Below are 20,776 nucleotides of genomic sequence, written 5' to 3' on the forward strand. Positions count from 1 at the left end.
GAAGAACGAATAAGTACTCTTGAAGACACAGAAATAAAAAGAACCAAAACAGAAAAGGAAAGAGAAGTACAAAGGAAAAAGAATGAAGAAAGACTTCGGGAACTATCTGACTCCATGAGGAAAGGAAATATAAGAGTTATAGGAATACCAGAAGGAGAGGAGAGAGAAGTAGGAACAGAGAAAATATTCAAAGAGATAATTGAAGAGAACTTCCCAAATGTGAAGGAGGAGCTGAAAATTGATATACAAGAAGCAAGAAGAACACCAAACTTCCACGACGAAAGGAAAAATACAGCAAGACACATAATAGTAAAGCTCCCAAGAATCCAGGACAAGGAAAAAATAATGAAGCTGGCAAGAGGGAAGAAACAGATAACATTCAAAGGAAAGCCAATCAGGCTGACATCAGACTTCTCCGAAGAAACACTACGGGCAAGGAGAGAGTGGAGGGACATAGTCAACAGACTCCAAGAAAACAGATGCCAACCAAGAATACTCTATCCCGCAAAGCTCTCCTTCCTCTTTGAAGAAAGAATATGGACTTTCCCAGACAAACAGAAACTCCGGAATTTCATTGCAACTAAACCCCCACTCCAAAAAATACTACAAGGAGTCCTAAAGCCAGAACCTCAGAGGGACGAATAACAATGAAAGAAGGCCAAAAAAAAAAAAAAAAAAAAAAAGTTATTAAAAGAATAAATAAATAAAATCAAAGGAAAGACAAACACAATGGCAAATACAGATGTTAACATATCAATATTAACTCTAAATGTAAATGGACTAAACTCTTCAATAAAAAGACACAGAGTTGCAGCCTGGATTAAGAAACAAAACCCAACCTTTTGCTGTCTCCAGGAAACACATTTAGCTACAAAAGATAAAAATAGGCTCAAAGTTAAAGGATGGAAAACAATCCTACAAGCAAATGGACCAAAAAAGAAAGCAGGAACAGCTACACTTATATCAGATAAAACAGATTTCAAACTCAAAAAGATAAAAAGAGACCCCAATGGTCACTACATTATGATCAAGGGGACAATACTTCAAGAAGAAATAACACTCATTAACATAAACTCACCAAACGAAGGAGCACCAAAATATATCAGACAACTGTTGTCCTCTCTGAAAACAGACATCAGAGAAAACACATACGTAGTGGGAGACTTCAACACACCACTATCAACAATGGATAGATCAACAAGACAAAAAATAAGTAAAGAAACCAAAGCTCTAAATAAGGACCTAGAGCAATTGGGCTTAACAGACATCTATAGAACACTAAACCCCAAAAAAACGGAGTACACTTTTTTCTCAAGCGCACACGGATCATTCTCCAGGATCGATCACATACTGGGGCACAAGACAAACATCAACAGATACACCAAGATTGAAATCATATCAACCATCTTTTCTGACCATGAAGGCATCAAACTAGAAATAAACCATAAAAAGAAGGCAAGGAACTTTCCTACCTCATGGAGATTAAAAACCACACTACTGGAAGACCACTGGACTAATGAGGAGATGAAAGAAGAAATTAAAAAATTTTTTGAATTGAACGACAAGGAGGACACCAATATCCTAAATGTATGGAATGCAGCAAAAGCAGTAATAAGAGGAAAATATATAGCAATAGAAGCTCACATCAAGAAACAAGAAAGAACTCAAAGAAACAACCTAATCTCGAAGCTCAAAGATCTAGAAAAAGAACAACAAAAAAACCCCAAAACCAGTAGAAGAAAAGAAATAATAAAAACCAAAGCAGAAATAAATGAAATTGAAACTAAAAAAATAATCCAAAAGATCAATGAAACCAAGAGCTGGTTCTTTGAAAAAATCAATAAAATAGACAAACCCCTAGCCAGGCTCACAAAGGAAAAAAGGGAGAAAGCACAAATAAACAGGATCATCAATGAAAGAGGAGAAATCACAACGGACACAGCAGAAATCAAAAGAATAATCAGTAACTACTATGAACAGTTATATGGAAACAAGTTTAACAATCTAGAGGAGATGGACAAATTCCTACAACTCTACAATCACCCAAAGCTAGATAAAGAAGAAATAGAACACCTAAACAGACCAATTACAATTAGCGAAATTGAAATGGTAATCAAAAACCTCCCCAAAAACAAAAGCCCAGGACCTGATGGATTTACAAATGAATTCTACCAAACATTCAGAGACGAATTAGTGCCTATCCTTCACAAACTCTTCCAAAAAATTGAGAAGGAAGGGACAAAACCAAACACGTTCTATGAAGCCAACATTACACTAATACCAAAACCGAACAAGGACAACACAAAAAAGGAAAACTACAGGCCAATCTCCCTAATGAACACTGATGTAAAAATCCTCAATAAAATTTTAGCCATCAGAATCCAACAATGTATCGATAAGATAATTCACCACGACCAAGTAGGATTCATTCCAGGGACACAAGGATGGTTTAACATCCGAAAATCAATCAACGTTATCCAACACATCAACAAAAAGAAATATAAAAACCATATGATAATATCAATAGATGCTGAGAAAGCTTTCGACAAAGTGCAACACCCATTCATGATAAAAGCCCTTGAAATTCTTGGGATACAAGGAACATACCTTAACATCATAAAGGCCATCTATGACAAGCCAACAGCCAGTATCATTCTCAATGGTGAAAAGCTGAAAGCAATTCCATTAAGATCTGGAACAAGACAAGGATGTCCACTCTCACCACTGCTTTTCAATATAATACTGGAAGTCCTAGCCAGGGCAATAAGACAAGAGAAAGACATCCAAGGAATCCAAATAGGAAAAGAAGAAGTCAAACTATCACTATTTGCAGACGATATGATATTATACATAGAGAACCCCAAAAACTCCACAGAAAAGCTAATTCAACTCATCAATCAGTTCAGTAAAGTGGCAGGATACAAAATCAACACGCAAAAGTCAGTAGCCTTCCTATACACAAACAATAAATCTGAAGAAGAAGAAATCAAAAAAACCATCCCTTTCGTTATTGAAACAAAAAAAATCAAATATTTGGGAATAAATCTAACAAAAGAGGTAAAGGACCTATACAAAGAAAACTATAAAACACTGTTAAAAGAAATAGAAGAAGACACAAAGAAATGGAGAGATATCCCCTGCTCATGGATTGGAAGAATAAACATTATTAAAATGGCCATCCTTCCAAAAGCAATATACAGATTCAATGCTATTCCAATCAAAATTTCAATGTCATTCTTCAAAGAAATAGAACAATTATTGATGAAATTCATATGGAATCACCAAAAACCCCGAATAGCCAAAGCTCTCCTGAAACAAAAAGAAGGGAATGGAGGCATCACACTCCCAGACTTCAAACTATACTACAAAGCCATAATCATCAAAACTGCATGGTATTGGAACAAGAACAGACATACAGACCAATGGAATCGAATAGAAAATCCAGAAATAAACCCACAGATTTATGGTCAACTAATCTTTGACAAAGGAGCAAAGACTATGCATTGGAGCAAAGAAAGTTTGTTCAATAAATGGTGCTGGGAAAACTGGGTCGCTACATGCAAAAGAATGAAGCTTGACCACTACCTCACACCATACACAAAAATCAACTCAAAATGGATTAAAGAATTAGACATAAGACCTGAAACCATAAAATATATAGAAGGAAATATAGGCGAAACACTACGTGATTTGCACATCAAAGACATCTTTACAGACACATCACCCAAAGCAGTGATAGTGAAGGCGAAGATAAACAGCTGGGACTACATCAAATTAAAGAGCTTCTGCACAGCAAAAGAGACAATAACAAAAACAAAGAGAAACCCCACCAACTGGGAGAACATTTTTGCACCCAACACTAATGATAAAGGACTGATCACAAAAATCTGCAAAGAGCTGATGAGACTCAACAACAACAAAGAAAATAATCCAGTCAAAAAATGGGCAGAAGAGCTAAAAAGAAACTTCTCTGAAGAGGAAATGCAAATGGCCAACAGGCATATGAAAAAATGTTCAACATCACCTGTAATCAGGGAAATGCAAATCAAAACTACCATGAGATACCATCTTACACCAGTGAGAATGGCACATATTAAAAAAACTAGCAACAAATGTTGGCGAGGGTGTGGAGAAAAAGGAACTCTTCTGCACTGTTGGTGGGAGTGCAAACTGGGCCAACCACTGTGGAAAGCTGTGTGGAGATTTCTGGACCTACTAAACATAGAGCTTCCATATGATCCAGCAATTCCACTCCTAGGTATTTACCCAAAGGACACAGAAACATCAATTCCAAAGAGCACCTACACCCCTATGTTTATAGCAGCACTGTTTACAATAGCTAAGCTTTGGAAACAACCCAAATGCCCAAAAATAGATGACTGGATCAAGAAGATGTGGTACATATATACCATGGAATATTACTCAGCATTCAAAAAAGATAAACACATGCAATTTGCAGCAACATGGATGGCGCTGGAAGGGATCATGCTCAGCGAAATAAGCCAAAAAGAAAAAGAAAAATACCGGATGGTCTCACTCATAGCAGGAATCTAGAAAACTTAAATAAGGGACCAGGAAAATGAATAACTATAAGAAAGTGAAAATCAAAATCAACAAAAAACTATGAACCAGAGACACTTTTAGGGGGGCAGGGGCGGGAGGGGAGGGATTGGGGTCAGAATGGGGGCGCTGCAATTGTATGGGGAATATAACAATAAAATTTATTATCTAAAAAAAAAAAAAAAAAAACTTTCAGCCTCAGATTTACTGAATGTTCTTGAGGGCTACAGGTAAAGGAGTCATTCAATTTCTGGAAAGTTATACTTAGACCCTTATGGATTGTAAAATATAGTTAACTTCACTGCTGAACTCTATCATGATTAAGTCTACTGGAGTTTCAAATTTACTCTTATGCCCTCAACCTCTCTCTGCATCTCTCTCTCGGCATATTTCTTCTAAGGATTAAGTCAGAGATTACATCTTAAATTAATCCCCTTGAAGATAGAGTAGAAGTTGAAGTGTGAATAGATGTATGTATTTATGTGTATACATGAAAGTGTATTTGTATAAACATACATACATGCCAAGTATGTTTTCTTTCCATAAACATATTACACTACCATTCTGCAACTTGTTTTTAAACTCAGTATGTCTTAGAGATGCTTCCATGTCAGGACATGAAGATGTGCTATATTCTTTTTAACTGCTATGGTCTGTTTAATAGTATGAAAATACTGTGGTGTATGTATTTAGTTATTCTCTTTGTGGAACTAAATTTGGGCCGTTTTGATTTTTTTACATTATCAATAATACTGCAATAAATATCTGGGTGCATGTCCCATCTTGGTATGCATATTTTTCATTTTATGAGGTAGATACTAAGAAACAGAACATATCCCATCATTTTTCTAACGTATAAGGTACTTAGAACTAACTAGAACTGCAGTTGTTCTCCAAGCGGCAATATCAGTTGATCCACATCACTAAGAAAATATGAGTCTGCTTCCTTACACCCACATACATTTCAATACCATCAAACTATTCCTAATGTAAAAGGGAAAAATGAAACCCTAGTACAGTTTTAATTTGCATTTCTTTTATTTCTGGTAAGGCTGAGCCTCTCTGTATTTCCTATATCACATTTACAATTTTCCCAAAAGTTTCCTAAAAACTTATTTTATCCTTTGTTCATTTCTGTTAGTGCTTTTCTCTCTTCATTGTAGAAGTTATTTATACATTCTGGATAGTGACTGTTTATTATATATTTCAGAAACTTTTTTTCCAAGTTAATCTCTTATCTTAACTTTATGGCATACTAAAGTTTTTTTATATAATGATAATGGTCAAATTTATCAACTTGTTATTTTACATCTTTTGCTTTTATTGTTCTGTGTAAGAAGGCCTTCATTACTCTTAAGAATATAACATCTTCTATATTTTACTCTAACATCGACAGCTTTATGTTTTATACTTAGGTCATTATTCCATCCGCAATTTGTTTTTAATTTTTATTTTTTGATAGGTTTTTTTGGTTTGTTTTCATAAATAATATGAAGAATATGTATTTTCCTTTTCCAAATAGATGGCTAATTTCCCAATGGCATATACTGAAAGCCCTGTCCTTTCCCAACTTCATCATATACTAAATTCTTACTATACATGAGTTATTTTTAGATTCACTATGCTGTTCTACCATTCTCCTTGTTTATTCATAGCCCATATAACTAGTTTTAATTACACTGTGATAATCATTTGACATTAATAGACCAAATATTCCTTCACTGTTCTAGTTCAAAACTATTCATGCACATGAATTCTGCAATGTGAATTCTAGGATAAGCTTATCAGATTTCATTCAGAATCTTATAAGGAAGCTGATTGGGCAATAATTGGTATATATTACTTTGGAGATAGCTGATATCTTTCCAATACTGAGTATGCCTTTCTTACTGTCTATTCAGGTTTCCTCTAAGTACTTCAAAATTTTCATTTTAAAGAACTTCTACATTTTTGCTAGGGTATATTCCTGTATAATTTACATCTTTGTTGCTTTTGAAAATGAAATATTTCTTTTTTTCAGTTAACATTTTCTTACTAGTTCTTACTTGAACAGGAAAATCAGAAAAACTACTGATTATTCTTGTTGAATCCTTGCTAGCTAACCTCTAATGTTACCGTTTGATTCTCTTGAATTATAATTCATAATTCTGTAGAACTTGTTTTGAAAATCAAGTCAAGTTGTAAGAGAAGCCAAGGAAAACAATTTCTACTCACATACAAAATGTAGTTTCAAAGGAAAGGCAGGAAAAAAAGATATGCTGAAATAGGGCATGTCCCTAAGAGAGGGATCAAGACCTCATATAGTTATTCTCCCTACCTAGAGCTTCCTCTTTCTCTGCCAATATTTTAGAAAACATTCATGACAGAAACTGATCCCTTATGCTACGGATAAATGAAAAAATAGGCAGTATATTAACTTACCTCTACACAAAACTTAAAATGAATGCCTTGGGAATCATAAAATGAAATAATTCTATTAGAGAGTGTCACAGTAATGAGAGACCAGTGGACTTCCAGGTGAATTGGAATCAACAGAAGACTCTTTTTAAACAAATCCACCTAAACAAGAAGAGAAAAAGAAATGCAGCCATCACTACAGATTATTTAAACCAACAACAAACAGCAGCTTGCACTGACTTGCCCAAGGTCCTAACACTAGCAAGTGTTGAAGCCAGAATTTGAACCCAGGTCTTAGTTACAAGCCAATGCTTGTAACCAACTAAGCTATAACACACATACACACACACACACACACACACACACACACCTTGAAGATACAGAAAGCATTATTTTACATTTAAGCTGTTTGACCTATGCTTATCAACTGCCTAATATGACTTGTTTTTTTATTTTTATGCTAATTTTCTTATGCACATATTTGATATAGACTACACTCTTACTAGGGAAGAGTCATGGCATTGGAAAACAGCACAGGGCCTCCCAGGTGGCGCAAGGGGTTGAGCACCACACTAGAAGCAATAGCAGCTGCTGCAGCATGAGTTTGATCTCCGGCCGGCCAGGGAGCAACCCACATGGCACAGCAGACCTCTCCTGGCTTGCCCGCTGCTACCCGCAGCAGTGTACTTCAGTCAGTTTGCCTGTTCTGTTCCCTGCTCTGTCTCTGGTGAATACTGTCTCACCCCTCCTCCCCACCCCCCACCTCTGGTCTGTGCCCCAGCTCTTGTATGCATGAATAAATAAATCTTTTTAAAAAATTTAAAAAAATAGAAAACAGCATAATCTATAAATAAGCCTTCCATCTTTCTACAAACTTGGCATAATAGTTAAAATGATGGACGCTGCAGTCAGTCTGGTCAAGTTCAAATTGTAGCTCTTCTACTTCTTGGCCAAATAACTTTGGACATTTTTGTAAAAGCTTCTTTGTGTCTTGAGTTCCTCAATGTAGCAATAGTGACTATCTTATAAAGTTGTGTGTGATAAGAGAATACATATAAAATGCATAAAACCGGCCTTTGTATGAGTAGCTAATGAACCTCACCTATTATCATTAACTTTGCTCTTTGAGATGTCAAAATTGAGAAAAATATCCTTGATAATTACATATCCTTTATATTCTAATACATCCTTTCTATCCTGATACATACCCTTTACAATCTAAAAATAATGCTATTCTACTCAATTGCAGTTGTGTATAAAACAACTAGATGATAAAGCAGTAGGCACTCAACATCTGTAAGAGTGAATGAATTTCTTTTCTCAGGTATTTTCTGAGAATGTTAGTGATTCCTTGGGCTGAAACAATTAAAATCTATTTTAAATTACATCAGATTCTTAGAAACTATTTCTCAAGTTTTCTTTCTTTCTTCCTGTTAGATAATGTCCTGCTAGTAGAACATTACTATCAACAGTATACATGACCTTGAAGCAAAGCACTTAACTAAGCACTTCACTTTTCAGTTTCTGTCTATCCATAAAACCTGGGAAGTTAGGTGGACAGAAGAAAATATTAGACTATAGACAAATGGTCCTCTGCAGCTTAAAAATTCTGAGTATCTAAAACAAGGGATTATTTAAAATACTGTATGAAATGAGACCAAATTTATGTTCTTAGTATATCCTTCCAGATTTTCTTAATATATTAATTTTCACACACTTTATAGGAATTAAGGATAATTCCTATAATTTGTATATGACTAATAACTTGTATATGACAAATTATATTATTGACCCCAATTATTTATCGCACTCCCTATAAAAGAATTATATAATAAGTCTATTGCTCTGTGGCGTCACTGCCCCTCTCAGGTGAAGAAATGTCATCCTGTCATGTGATTTGTTTTAACCAATCAGCTGTAAACAAAAGTGAAGTCATGACAAGCTGAAGTTTCAAGAGCCATCACGTGACCACAAGACTGGCATATCTTGAGATTAGGTACTGCTCCTTTAGTTTGGGTCTCATTAAAAGAAAAAAGAAAAACTTGGCATTATTTCCTTAGATGCAGGAAAATCATTTCATAAAACTCAACATCAATTTATGATTAAAATTCTTAGCAAAGTAGGAATAGTAGAGATAAAGAGCATCTATTTTAAAAAATCTATAAAATAACCTATAAATGACACCATAGAAGTGAGACTGAATACATTCCTCCCAAGGTTGAGAACATGGCAAAGATACCTATCTCATTACTTCTATTCAAAATAGTACTAGAAACCTTGCCATTGTGGTAAGGCTTTTTTTAAAAAAGCATAGATTACAAAGGAAGAACTAAAACTGTCACTCCTTGCAGACATGATTGTCTATAAAAATATTACAGAATAGGGCCTCCCCGGTAGCGCAGTGGTTGAGCGCTGGGTTGTGAAGCTGCCCACAGTCTCTGCAGCGCTGGTTCGATCCCCAGCCACCGGGCGAGGGTCCCACATGGCGTGCGCAGACCTCTCCTACTGCCCACTGCTCCCCTCAGCAGTGTACTTCGGTCCTTCTGCTTGTTCTGCTCTCCCCTCTGGCTCTGGTGAATTCTCTCACCCTCCCCCGCTTCTGACTGTGCCCAGTGCTTGTATAAATAAATAAATAAATCTTTAAAAAAAAAAATATTACACAATAAACAAAAAAGCTCCTAGCACCAGTGAATGAGTTTGGAATGGTCCCATGATATAAGATCAATATAAGGAAATCAACTATTTCTACATTAAGAGCAAGCAAATAATCAAAAAATAGTATTTCAAATTCTGTTTACAGAAGTTTCAGAAATAGGAAATATTTAGGGATACATTTTAAAAATATGTATAAGACCTGTACGCTAGAATTATAAAATATTGCTAGAAAAAGTTAAACATCTAAATAAATGAAAAACATGTTTATAGACTAAAAACAATGTTGTGAAGATGTTAATTCTCCTCAAATGTACACAATAAACACATTCCTAGTCATAATCCAACAGTTTTAAAAAAATATTAACAAGCTGATTATAAAATTTATATGAAAATGCAAAGGACCTAGAACTGCCAAAACAATCTGGATAAAGAAGGATAAATCTGGCCATCTTACACTGGATTTTAAAACACATCATAAAGATACAGTAATCAGGACTGTATGGTATTAGCATAAGAACAAAGAGGTCAATATAGGGGAACAGAAAGTCCAGAAATAGATACATATATATGGTCAACTGACTTTCTGCAAAGGTGCTAAAAGAATTAAGAAGGAAAAGAAAAATCTTTTTAACAAATAACATCAACATCGGAACAACTGAATATCTATATGGGGGGAGAACCATGATTCTTACTCGTGTAAATTTGAGATATATCTATAGCAGAGATATAAACATGAAACCTAAATCTATAAAAGTATCAGAAGAATAATACCTAATAAAATGATTTTTAGATTGGATATAAAAAGCAAAAACTGCAAAAGAAAAAAATAAGTTAGATTTCATCCAAATAAATAATGCCAATTCATCCAGTGACATGGTTAAGAAAAAAAATAGAAAAATGAGACTGAGATTAGATAATAACAAAATATAGCTTTGACAAATGATTTATAACCAGGACAACTTAGTAATAATACTTTCTTTACTACAAGCCATCCATTCATATTATTCACTCACTTTTCTACTGGGTTGGTGGGGTCTTTTTCTTGATTTGCAGTTACCTTTTATACTAGGAAAATTAGTTCTGTGGTATTATTTGCAAATATTTTCCCCACTTTTCCACTTGTCTTAATTTTTAACATCACTCCTATTTTTAGGTTTGTTTTTTAAAGATTTATTTACTTATGCATACAAGAGCTGGGGTACAGGCCAGAGATGTGGGGGGGTGAGAGGATTCACCAGAGATAGAGCGGGGAACAGAACAGGCAGACTGACTGAAATACACTGCTGAGGGGAGCAGCGGGCGAGATAGGAGTGGTCTGCTGCGCCATGTGGGTTGCTCCCTGGCTGGCCGGGGATCGAACTCATGCTGCAGAGGCTGCAGATTGCTTCATAGTGCGGTGCTTAACCCCTTGCGCCACCAGGGAGGCCTGGTTTTTCTTTTTATATAATTGAATTAATTCATTTTTCTTTTAAAGCATCTGAAATTTAACTTGTATAATGAAAGGCCTTCACTATTTTGATATTTTTTTAAGTTCCCTTATGGATTCTCTCAATACTTTCATTGTTTCTCTTTTGTTGCATTCAAATCCTCAGCCATGTTGTAATCTTAATGTAATCTAACACACTGAATATAGATCTTCCTCAACTACAGTGGGGTCCCAATAAACCCACTGAAAGTTTAAAGTTATCATAAACAGAAAATGCATTTAATACACCTAACCTACCAAACATCAAAACTTAGCCTGGCCTACTCTAAACATGCTCAGAATACTTATATTAGCATACAGTTGGGCAAAATCATCTAACACAAAGCCTGTTTCATAATAAAGTGTGACTATCTCATGTAATTTATTGAATACTATACTGAAAGTGAAAAATACTGTGGCATATCAGTTATTTACCCTTATGATCTCTTGTGTCACTGGGAATTGCAGCTGACGGCCCCTGCCCAGAAGCACAGGAGAGGATCATACTGCACGTCACTTGCCCAGGAAAAGATGAAAATTCAAAGTATAGTTTCTTCTAAATGTTTATCACTTTCCCACTATCCAATGGTCAGTTGAACCATTATAAGTTTGGGATTGTCTAGACTTCTCTTTTTCATTTTTTCTCTAACTATAAAGTTATTTGATTATTAATTCTGGGCCTCCCCAGTGGCGCAGCGGGTTGAGCGTAGCGCTGTGAAGCTGTCCGCAGCCTCTGCAGCACGGGTTCGATTCTCAGCCGGTGAGGGAGAAACCCACATGGCCCAGCAGACCTCTCCTGCCTCACCCATTGCTCCCCTCAGCAGTGTCTTCGGTCCATCTGCCTGTTCTGCTCCCCGCTCTGTCTCTGGTGAATTCTCTCACCCTCCCACACCTCTGGTCTATACCACAGTTCTTCTATAAATAAATAAATGAATCTTAAAAAAAAAAAAAAGATTATTCTTCCTCCAAATACCTTTCATTATGTTCCATAGTGGTTGGTAAAATACGTTCCTCTTTTCAACCATTTCTAGACAGTTTGTATATAATTTTCCTTCCATTCGTAGATAGTTTGTAGACAATTTCCTTTTTCAATTTCTTAGATACAAGGGTTATATCTATTATAACATTATGTTGTATCTGCACATTTTTCAATTTTTTTTATTTTTTTTAGTCAACTTTTGTCATTTAATTTGAATTGTGATCAAGGAATAATGTATGTAATCTTTTTCTTTGTGGCCAACTACATAGTACACTTTTACAAATGTTTCTTGGACATAGGAATAAATGTATGTACTCTTTTAGAAAGACATAAAGATGTAATATATGACTATTAAATCAATTGTAGTGGTGTATTATATATTTTTATTTATACTTTTATTCTATACTAGATTTGTCCAACTATGAGAGGATTTCCATTCTCACCATTTTATCAATGTCTCCTTGCTTCTATAATCATTGTTATCTTCTATGTATTAAGATTTTATCACAGTTTGCTTTTCACCTTAAATTCTAACTCATTTGCTCTTAATTTTGCTTTTTCTTCATTGGCTTGCATTTATCTAGTACCTTTTCAACTGTCACTTTATTTTCAATGTTTCCTTTTCATATTTTATATTTATTTCTTATATACAGCATACAGCTGTGACTTAGCCCAATCTGAGATAATAGAGAGGCTGTTATGATTTAATTTATTTCATTTAATGAAATTACTCATGAACTTCACACTCTTATTATTCACATATTTTTCTATGAATGAAATGCATATTTTTTCATGCTATTTATAACCTTTCTCTGTTCCACATTATGATCCTCTTTCCTCATCTACATAACTTTTGTGATTTAAGTACTGTCCTACTTATTATATGGATATAAATTTTTTTTTAAGATTTATTTATGTATACATACAAGAACTGGGGTACAGGCCAGAGGCATGGAGGGTGAGAGGACTCACCAGAGACAGAGTGGGGAATAGAATAGGCAGATTGACCGAAGCACACTGCTGAGGGAAGCAGCAGGCGAGTCAGGAGAGGTCTGCTGCACCATGTGGGTTGCTCCCTGGCTGGGGATCGAACTCATGCTTCAGTGGTTGCGGAGAGCTCCATAGGTTGCATCCCAACCCCCTGTGCCACCAGGTAGGCCCGTGGATATAAATTTTTAATCTGAGCATTCCCTACTAATTAGCTATCCTCAATTTTCTAAAATGAACACCACCATAGCCTATCTCGTGGTACAAGCCACACACTTGCATTTCATCCTTTCCGCTTTCTTCTCCTTCATCCCCATAAGCAACCCATCTCCACGTTCTGTTAACTTTACTGTCTCTGTACTTTACTGTGACAAGTACACACTCATATTTGTGTACTTATCCCATCTCTTCTTTTACCATTCTAGTCCAAAATAGCAGCAATTTGCACTGGCTTCCTGTTCTACCCACATCAACTCTGCTGCCACACCTATTCACTATCTTCAGTGTTGCTATAGCAAAGATGACATACTGGATCATGTCACCTAAAATCCTTCAACAGATGCTTTGCATTTAAGATAAAATTCAAATCATAGACCTAAAGGCCCAACATTTTAAAATCAGGTCTACTTCATATCAATCTTTTCTTTTCTCTCTGCATTCCAGCTACACTAGCCTTCTCCCATCCTTCTACAATTATAATGAGTATCACTTACTGTGTGTTTACCATGTGACTTAATGAGATAATACTTCTCAACCCTTACAACAAGGTATACTGATATTCCTATTTTACAGAAATTCAGTCTTAGGGGCCTCCCCGCTGGCACAGCGGTTGAGCACTGGGCTGCGAAGCTGCCAGCAGCCTCTGCAGCGCAGGGTTCGGTTCCCAGCCGTCAGGTGAGGGTCCCCCATGGCGCACAGACCTCTCCTGCTGCCCACTATTCCCCTCAGCAGTGTATTTCATCGGTCTACCTGTTCTGCTCCCTGATCTGGCTCTGGTGAATTCTCTTACCCTCCCGTGCTTCTGACTGTACCCAGTGCTTGTATAAATAAATCAATCAATCTTAAAAAAAAAAAAAAAAAGTTCAGTCTTAGGCTAAACTAGGCTCTGTCCCCTGGCTGATTCCTGAGTTCATTAGTTCTATTTCCCTGATTTGCCCTCTGCAACCACATTTCATTCATCTTGGCACTACTGATGATGCCTTGCACATATTACCTAAATAGCAATGTGGAGTCAGGTGACTGTAACTTGGAAGTTATTTCCATCCATAACTACTAAGGAGTTACTCTTAATTTCTCCAACCCATATAAAAAGTGAAAAGTTACATATCTGTAGACCTATAATGAGGGACGTTGAACTTGCTGGTAATTTTGTCAAAATATTAAAAGTAGAATATAAATGGGCTTTTAAAATATTTCTGACATAGTCAATGAATATAGAGAGAAATTAAGGTTGGAAGGATCCTTAGGGATTACTCTGATTATATGCTGTTTTATAAATAAGCAATCTAAAGCCCAGACAAACTGTCTTATCCAAGTTGCATAGCAAGCCAACAGCTATGCTAGAACCACTGATAGACTCTGGGTAGATTAAAGAGTTTCTTTAGTGTTTGCCTTTCAAATAGTTAAGATTTAAAAGAAACAAAAAACAGGGACTCCCTGGTGGTGCAAGGGGTTAAGCACTGCACTATGAAGCAATCCGCAGCCTCTGCAGCATGAATTCGATCCCCGGCCGGCCAGACAGCAACCGACATGGTGCAGCAGACCTCTCCTGTCTTGCCCGCTGCTTCCCTCAGCAGTGTATTGCAGTCAGTCTGCCCCACTTTGTCTCTGGTGAATCCTCTCACCACCACCCCCCACATCTCTGGCCTGTACCCCAGCTCTTGTATGCATAAATCAATCAATCCTTAAAAAAAAAACAAAAACAAAAACAACTGTTTCTAATTAACATCATGTTAGCACTAAAGTTCTTATCTTTCAACCCAAATTGGCTTATGACCTGCATTTCAAATTTAGAATAAAAAGGAAATAAAGAGAATACCTTTTTAGTCCATCTTTTTACTCCATTATATCCTTTGGTTACCAGCTGTCTATGAAAAAAGCTGTTGAAGAAGTGAACCTAGAAGAGATATTTGTGATTTTAAGTGGAAAGTAGTAAAAGATAAGCATCCAGATTATAATAGGCTATACTCAGATTTAATTTCAGAAGAAAATGGAAATTTGATAATACTTGATCGATAAAAGGTGAGGAAAAGTTTCTTCTTAAAAATAATGATCAAAATATAGACAATACATGGTTCACAGAAGATTCTGGTTCTAAATTTTTATTACAATGACCTTACAGCTATGATCCATAATCAGAAGCAATGTGACAAAACTCTCCAAATCAGGTGATAAACTTGAAAGAGGCTATGAAAGAATGAAGTACTGATTACCCAGAACACTAGGGACAAAGATTACAAAACTAGCCCATCTGAAGAATGTGGAGCTGGAGACTTCTGTTGTTACAACCACCACAAAAAGGCCTTAGCATGATCATTTCTGGCACAGAAAGAATTATGCTGGCATATCAGCATCGAGCCCTGTGTTCTCAGTTTCAAATCTCTGGCTTATAAATTAGTTTTAGCACATATGAGATAATAAAAACATATTGTGGCCTTAAAATGTTCTCTTAGTTACTCCTACTCACTTGAGATGATAAAACTGTTTCCTTAGAGTGGAGGTTCTCAGATGTGGTCACCAGAACAGCAGTATTGGAATCACTTGAGAACTGGTTATAATGCAAATTATCAGGGTCCACCCCAAACCAACTAAGGGAGAAACTCTGAGGGTGGTGTCTAGCAATCTAGTTTTATAAACCGTCCAGATGATTTTTGATGTAAGTTTGTTTTGAGAACCATGCAGCTTAAGATATGGATAAAAAGTAGATTTCTCTGGTGTAGTGAATCTCATACTTTGCACAAGAACACAGATTGCTGGGCCCCACTTCAGTTTCTGATTCTTTATGTCTAGTTTGGAGTATAGAAATATGCCTAGTGGACCTCCCTGGTGGTGTAGGGGTTAAGTCTCAGCACGCTATCACCTCACCACTGAGGCCTGAGTTTGCTGAGTTCCATCCCTGGCCAGGGAGCTAAGCCATATATGGGCACAGCAAACCTCCTGTCTCACCCACTGCTCCCCTTAGCAGTATATTTCGGTAGAACCGGCTGTTCTCTGCACTTTGTCTCTGGAGAATTCTCTCACCAACTGCACCTCTGGCCTAAACCCTTCGATGCATAAAGAAAGAAATAAATCTTTTTTTTTTTAAATTAAATAGTAATTTGCCTAGCAATTTCCCAGATGACACTGCTGGTGCTAATCTAGGGACTATACTTTGAGAAACACTGCCTTAATAAGTGTCCTTTCAATACAGTGAATGTTTACAGTTCAATGTAGAGGTAATTAAGGTAAATTAAATTCTTAAGACTAATACTTTCATCTTAAAAATCATCTGTAAATTGTTTAGATGAAAACTTTCTAAATGGTTAGGAAAATCTGTCATAATAGAGAATCTGAAAGATTAGCCTCATGATTCCAATTTAAATGCATAACAGATTTATGATGTTATATGGAAAGCAATAAGATAATTTGCCTATATTCATAAATAATACTGGAATCTGAGATTTATTATATGTACCTGTTTAATTTATTCAATTTATAAAAGTTTACATAGTACCTGGAAAAGTTTTGCTTTGTGAAACCAAAAGCTTCCTATAAAGCATTTGAGTAATGAGGTTCGTGCCCACCCAAGGACGCCAAAAAAAAAAAATAAAATAAATAAAATAATATAAAGCATTTGAGTAATCAGAAAGAAAAATTAATGTATTAAAGAGTAGTTTTAATATGAAACTAAACTCTTTTTTTTCAAGATTTATTTATTCATGCATACAAGAATCAGGGTACAGGTCAGATATGCGGGAGGGTGAGAGGATTCACCAGAGACAGAGTGGGGAACAGTACAGGCAGACTGATGGAAGTACACTGCTGAGGGGAGCAGCAGACGAGACCGGAGAGGTCTGCCGCGCCATGTGGGTATATCGTCAGCCAGCTGGGATTGAACCCGCATTGCAGAGACTATGGACAGCGTCACAGTGCTGTGCTCAACTGCCTGCACCACCAGGGGAGGCCCTGAAACTAAACTCTTAAGGGAATCTAAGCATTTAAGGCAAGTTAGTTTGTATTTGAATTGAGAACAAAGATTAATCCAAGAAAAAGTAAAGATAAATACTGCTTTACTATATTTTGAAAGAGAGTAAGACTAAGTTAAATTTAAAATGCATCTCTCCACTAAAAAAAAAAAAAACCCTTTTCAAGAAGATATGCTTCAATAAGCAATATGCACTCTGAAACAAATAAGCAGAAAAACACTATGATGACTTTCTTAAACAGAAATGATTTTATAAAATTTATCTGCAAGGGCCTCCCTGGTGGCATAGGGGTTTAGTCTCAGCGCCACCACCACTGTGGCCTGAGTTCAATCCCTGGCCAGGGAGCTAACCCACATGGTGTAGCAGACCTCTCCTGTCTCGCCTGCTGCTCCTTTTAGCAGTGTATTTCAGTAGAGCCACCTGTTCTGCTCCCCACTCTGTTTCTGGTGAATCCTCTTACCCCCTGCACCTCTGGCCTACACACCAGTTCTTCTATGCATGAATAAATAAGTAAATCTTTAAAAAAATAAAACTTATCTCCAAACCTAGCACATGATCAAGACAAGATCTAACACTTGGAAAAAACCTAAGAGTATTAAGATGAGAACATAAAGTTTTCAAAAAAGTAATTTCTCCTTCTAATACACAAGGAGTCTCTCTCCTGAAGAAGAGTAAGTTTTCACTTACTTTGTCTGGGACTGCATCCATTATCAGCTCACCGTACATATTAATGACCTATAAAAAGTCAACATAAAACCAGCTTACTAACCCTATATAATTCAGAACGTTCCACTCAGAATGAATAACATACTGATACTGCAAACAGTAATCAAACCTCTTGGATACTGGAGTTAGTGAATGAGTCACTACAGTAAGGAATAAAGAATCCTTGATTCTAAAAGGTAACTGTAAGGCCAAACCTTGAGGTTATCAATTACATTTACTCTCCAACATCCTCTGCAATTTTTTTTTCTCTGTAACTTTTCCACACCAAGACCATGCAATATACTAACCTGATCATTTAGCCAGTTCTGACCATCCAAGGTTGCCAGATCATCCATATCCAGCATATGCTTATTGTAAAAGACGCGGAAGTTACATTTTTGATGTCTGGCCCGATAGTTCGTTATTTCCCTATTGATAAATGGTTTTCTGAAATAGAAAAATTTTGGAAAAGGTGAAAAAAATGACTTCTACTCAATTTATTGCTAACTTTTTCAAATCAAGATAAAATTCATACACCAACAATTTTATTTTCAAAGGTTTAACTTAAGCATCATTGACAGACCTATTAGAAAAGTCTTCATTAAAGACATCTTTTAATCTTCCAAGTACATCTTTTTCACTGAGAGGGACCAAACTGCCATACTTCTTCATAACCTCATCTAGGAATCCTTAAATAAAGGAAGAAAAAAATTAAGATGGAAAAAGCAAATCATTTTCAGCAGTCATTAAATATAGGTTAGGTATGTGTTAAGTATTATGTATAGGTTAAGAATTGGGAGAAAATTGATTTTTCATTTATGGTAGTTATATTCATGATACTAAATAACCCAATGAAGTGAGCTTGGTTGTATAGCAGCTGATGAGGCGTATTTTCAGAGGAGAAACAAAGAGTGATTTCTTGGCCAGTACATGGGATAGTCTTCAGATCAATCTAAGGAATAAGCATATACATTTTTAATGGCTTCCAAGGGGGCCCACTAAAGAAACATACCTAAAAAGGCCTAAGAAATAAAACCAGGACATTATTTCTAAGTAAATACAAAGAAGCTGGCGGGGGGGTGGGGTGCACATGGAAGGAGGATCACAGGCTCACAAAAGTGCAGGCATGAATTAAGCTATTCACTAATGCTCACTGGCCTGGCTAATCATCAGTCTGACAGTTAAGTCTACTGAGTGAAAATGGAAAAATGAGAACAGTTAGCCACTTATTTTACCCAGCTCCCTTTCTAACTTCAAGAATGGTCTCTGCTATGAATCAATACAAAATAGACAGAAAAAGGATCACAACAGAGTAACTGTTCTGGGAATGGAGTATTTTGTTTTGTATGGGGCAGGGGCAGCAAAGGTGCAAAAAACCTTTTTCCTCTGCTAGTCTTCTACAAAAGTGGCTTCCAATTTGGTAAGCAAAGGTAAGGGCACAGCTTGCTTAAGCCTGGTTCTATTCTAGGTTTTAGGCATGCAAAAGATAGAAGGGGGCCTCTCCTGGTGGCGCAGCAGTTGAGCACTGGGCTGCGAAGCTGTGTGCAGCCTCTGCAGCTCCAGTTCACTTCCCGGGCCGTTGGCGAGGGTCCCACATGGTGTGCAGACCTCTCCTGCCACCCACTGCTCCCCTCAGCAGCGTATTTCGTCAGTCTCAGTCTGCCTGTTCTGTTCCCTGCTCTGGCTCTGGTGAATTCTCTCACCCTCCGGTGCTTCTGATTGTACCCAGTGCTTGTATAAATAAATAAATCTTTAAAAAAAAAAAAAAGATAGAAGGGTAGTCCCATGTTCCAGTTTAATCAGAGAAGGGGATTATGAATCGGGGCTTCTAACTTAGGAATAGAGTATATGTTTGCCTCTGGTGTTTACTATATCAGTATTACAGTTATCTAAGCATAGACTTGTGTCTGCATGGGAGAATGAACCCAAACAAAACGTAATACCAACATGTGAGAAATAGCATTTAAGAAACAAACGTTGTACAAAAATAATGTCCCTAATAACAAAAGATTAAACTTTAGGTAGAGCAACCTTGAGACTATTCAAATAACAAAGTAGTGTACTCTTAACAAGTGATATGTACCCTTATCCCAAACTATTATCACTGGAAAGAGGTACCTCATTAACAGTGTTACATTTGGAAGTTAATATTTTGGAGATTTTATTATATTTTTTCCCTCTTATCAGCATTTTTCTTTTCATTTTCAGATGATAAACATGGATTCCTAATACAGTAGAAAGCCCCCACCTGGATCTTGAAGGAGAACTCTAGATGACAATGTCTCACCCATGCATACCATCATCTCACTGGGACTATAAATGAAATGACAGTTAAATAGCTCTTGTCATAAATCAAGCACTAACATATCTCATTTCTTCCTTATAACCACTCTATGTGTTAAAGACTATCCCCACTTTACAAAGGGAAACAGGAAGTCTAGGGAAGTAAAGTAACAGGAAGTAAAGACAGTTAGCAACTAAGAGTCTAGTGGTAGGTCATATGACTACAGTTAACTATTCTGCGCCACCTCCAAATCAAAAAATTCCTATTATTTTTTCATTACAAAAGCAACTTGGTTCTTCACCTTTCCCTTTTAATAATTAAGGGTAGGACCAAAAATTACTCAGAAAACAGACTTCACTTAAAGTGAAAACTAAATCCATTATTCTTTACCCACCAGCTTTCACCAAACTAATGAACCAAAGGAAAAATGCACTTGGAATACATAATTTCTTTTACTCCAAAAGTACTATAATTTCAATGGGGCCAAGAAAACAAAGCATAACTTAGGAAAAAACAGGGCCTCCCTAGTGGCACAAGGGGTTAAGTCACAACCTATGAAG

The 20,776-nt window shown here is 36.4% G+C and overlaps 2 protein-coding genes across 5 annotated transcripts in view; one reads left to right on the forward strand and one right to left on the reverse strand.

The window, feature by feature from the left end:
• The window catches only part of NCBP2 (nuclear cap binding protein subunit 2), a 37,623-nt gene extending 17,141 nt beyond the window's left edge, over positions 1–20,482 (forward strand). The window contains exon 5 of the mRNA XM_054700475.1: positions 20,141–20,482. The gene's annotated coding sequence lies outside the window, so the exon portion shown is untranslated. The remainder of the gene's footprint in view (positions 1–20,140) is intronic.
• The window catches only part of SENP5 (SUMO specific peptidase 5), a 55,828-nt gene that overhangs the window by 5,685 nt on the left and 29,367 nt on the right, over positions 1–20,776 (reverse strand). For 3 of the 4 annotated variants that reach the window (XM_037525345.2, XM_037525343.2, XM_037525344.2), the window contains 5 exons: positions 18,516–18,621; positions 18,241–18,379; positions 17,915–17,962; positions 15,082–15,159; positions 6,982–7,119 (listed from right to left, as the gene is read on the reverse strand). In XM_037525345.2, the coding sequence (XP_037381242.1) occupies positions 6,982–7,119; positions 15,082–15,159; positions 17,915–17,962; positions 18,241–18,379; positions 18,516–18,621 (509 nt within the window). The remainder of the gene's footprint in view (positions 1–6,981; positions 7,120–15,081; positions 15,160–17,914; positions 17,963–18,240; positions 18,380–18,515; positions 18,622–20,776) is intronic. The other variant, XM_054700472.1, reaches the window with a different exon arrangement.

Source organism: Talpa occidentalis, unplaced genomic scaffold (genome assembly GCF_014898055.3).
Source record: "Talpa occidentalis isolate TD23 unplaced genomic scaffold, MPIMG_talOcc4v2.1 talOcc4.4, whole genome shotgun sequence".
Taxonomy (NCBI): Eukaryota; Metazoa; Chordata; class Mammalia; order Eulipotyphla; family Talpidae; genus Talpa; species Talpa occidentalis.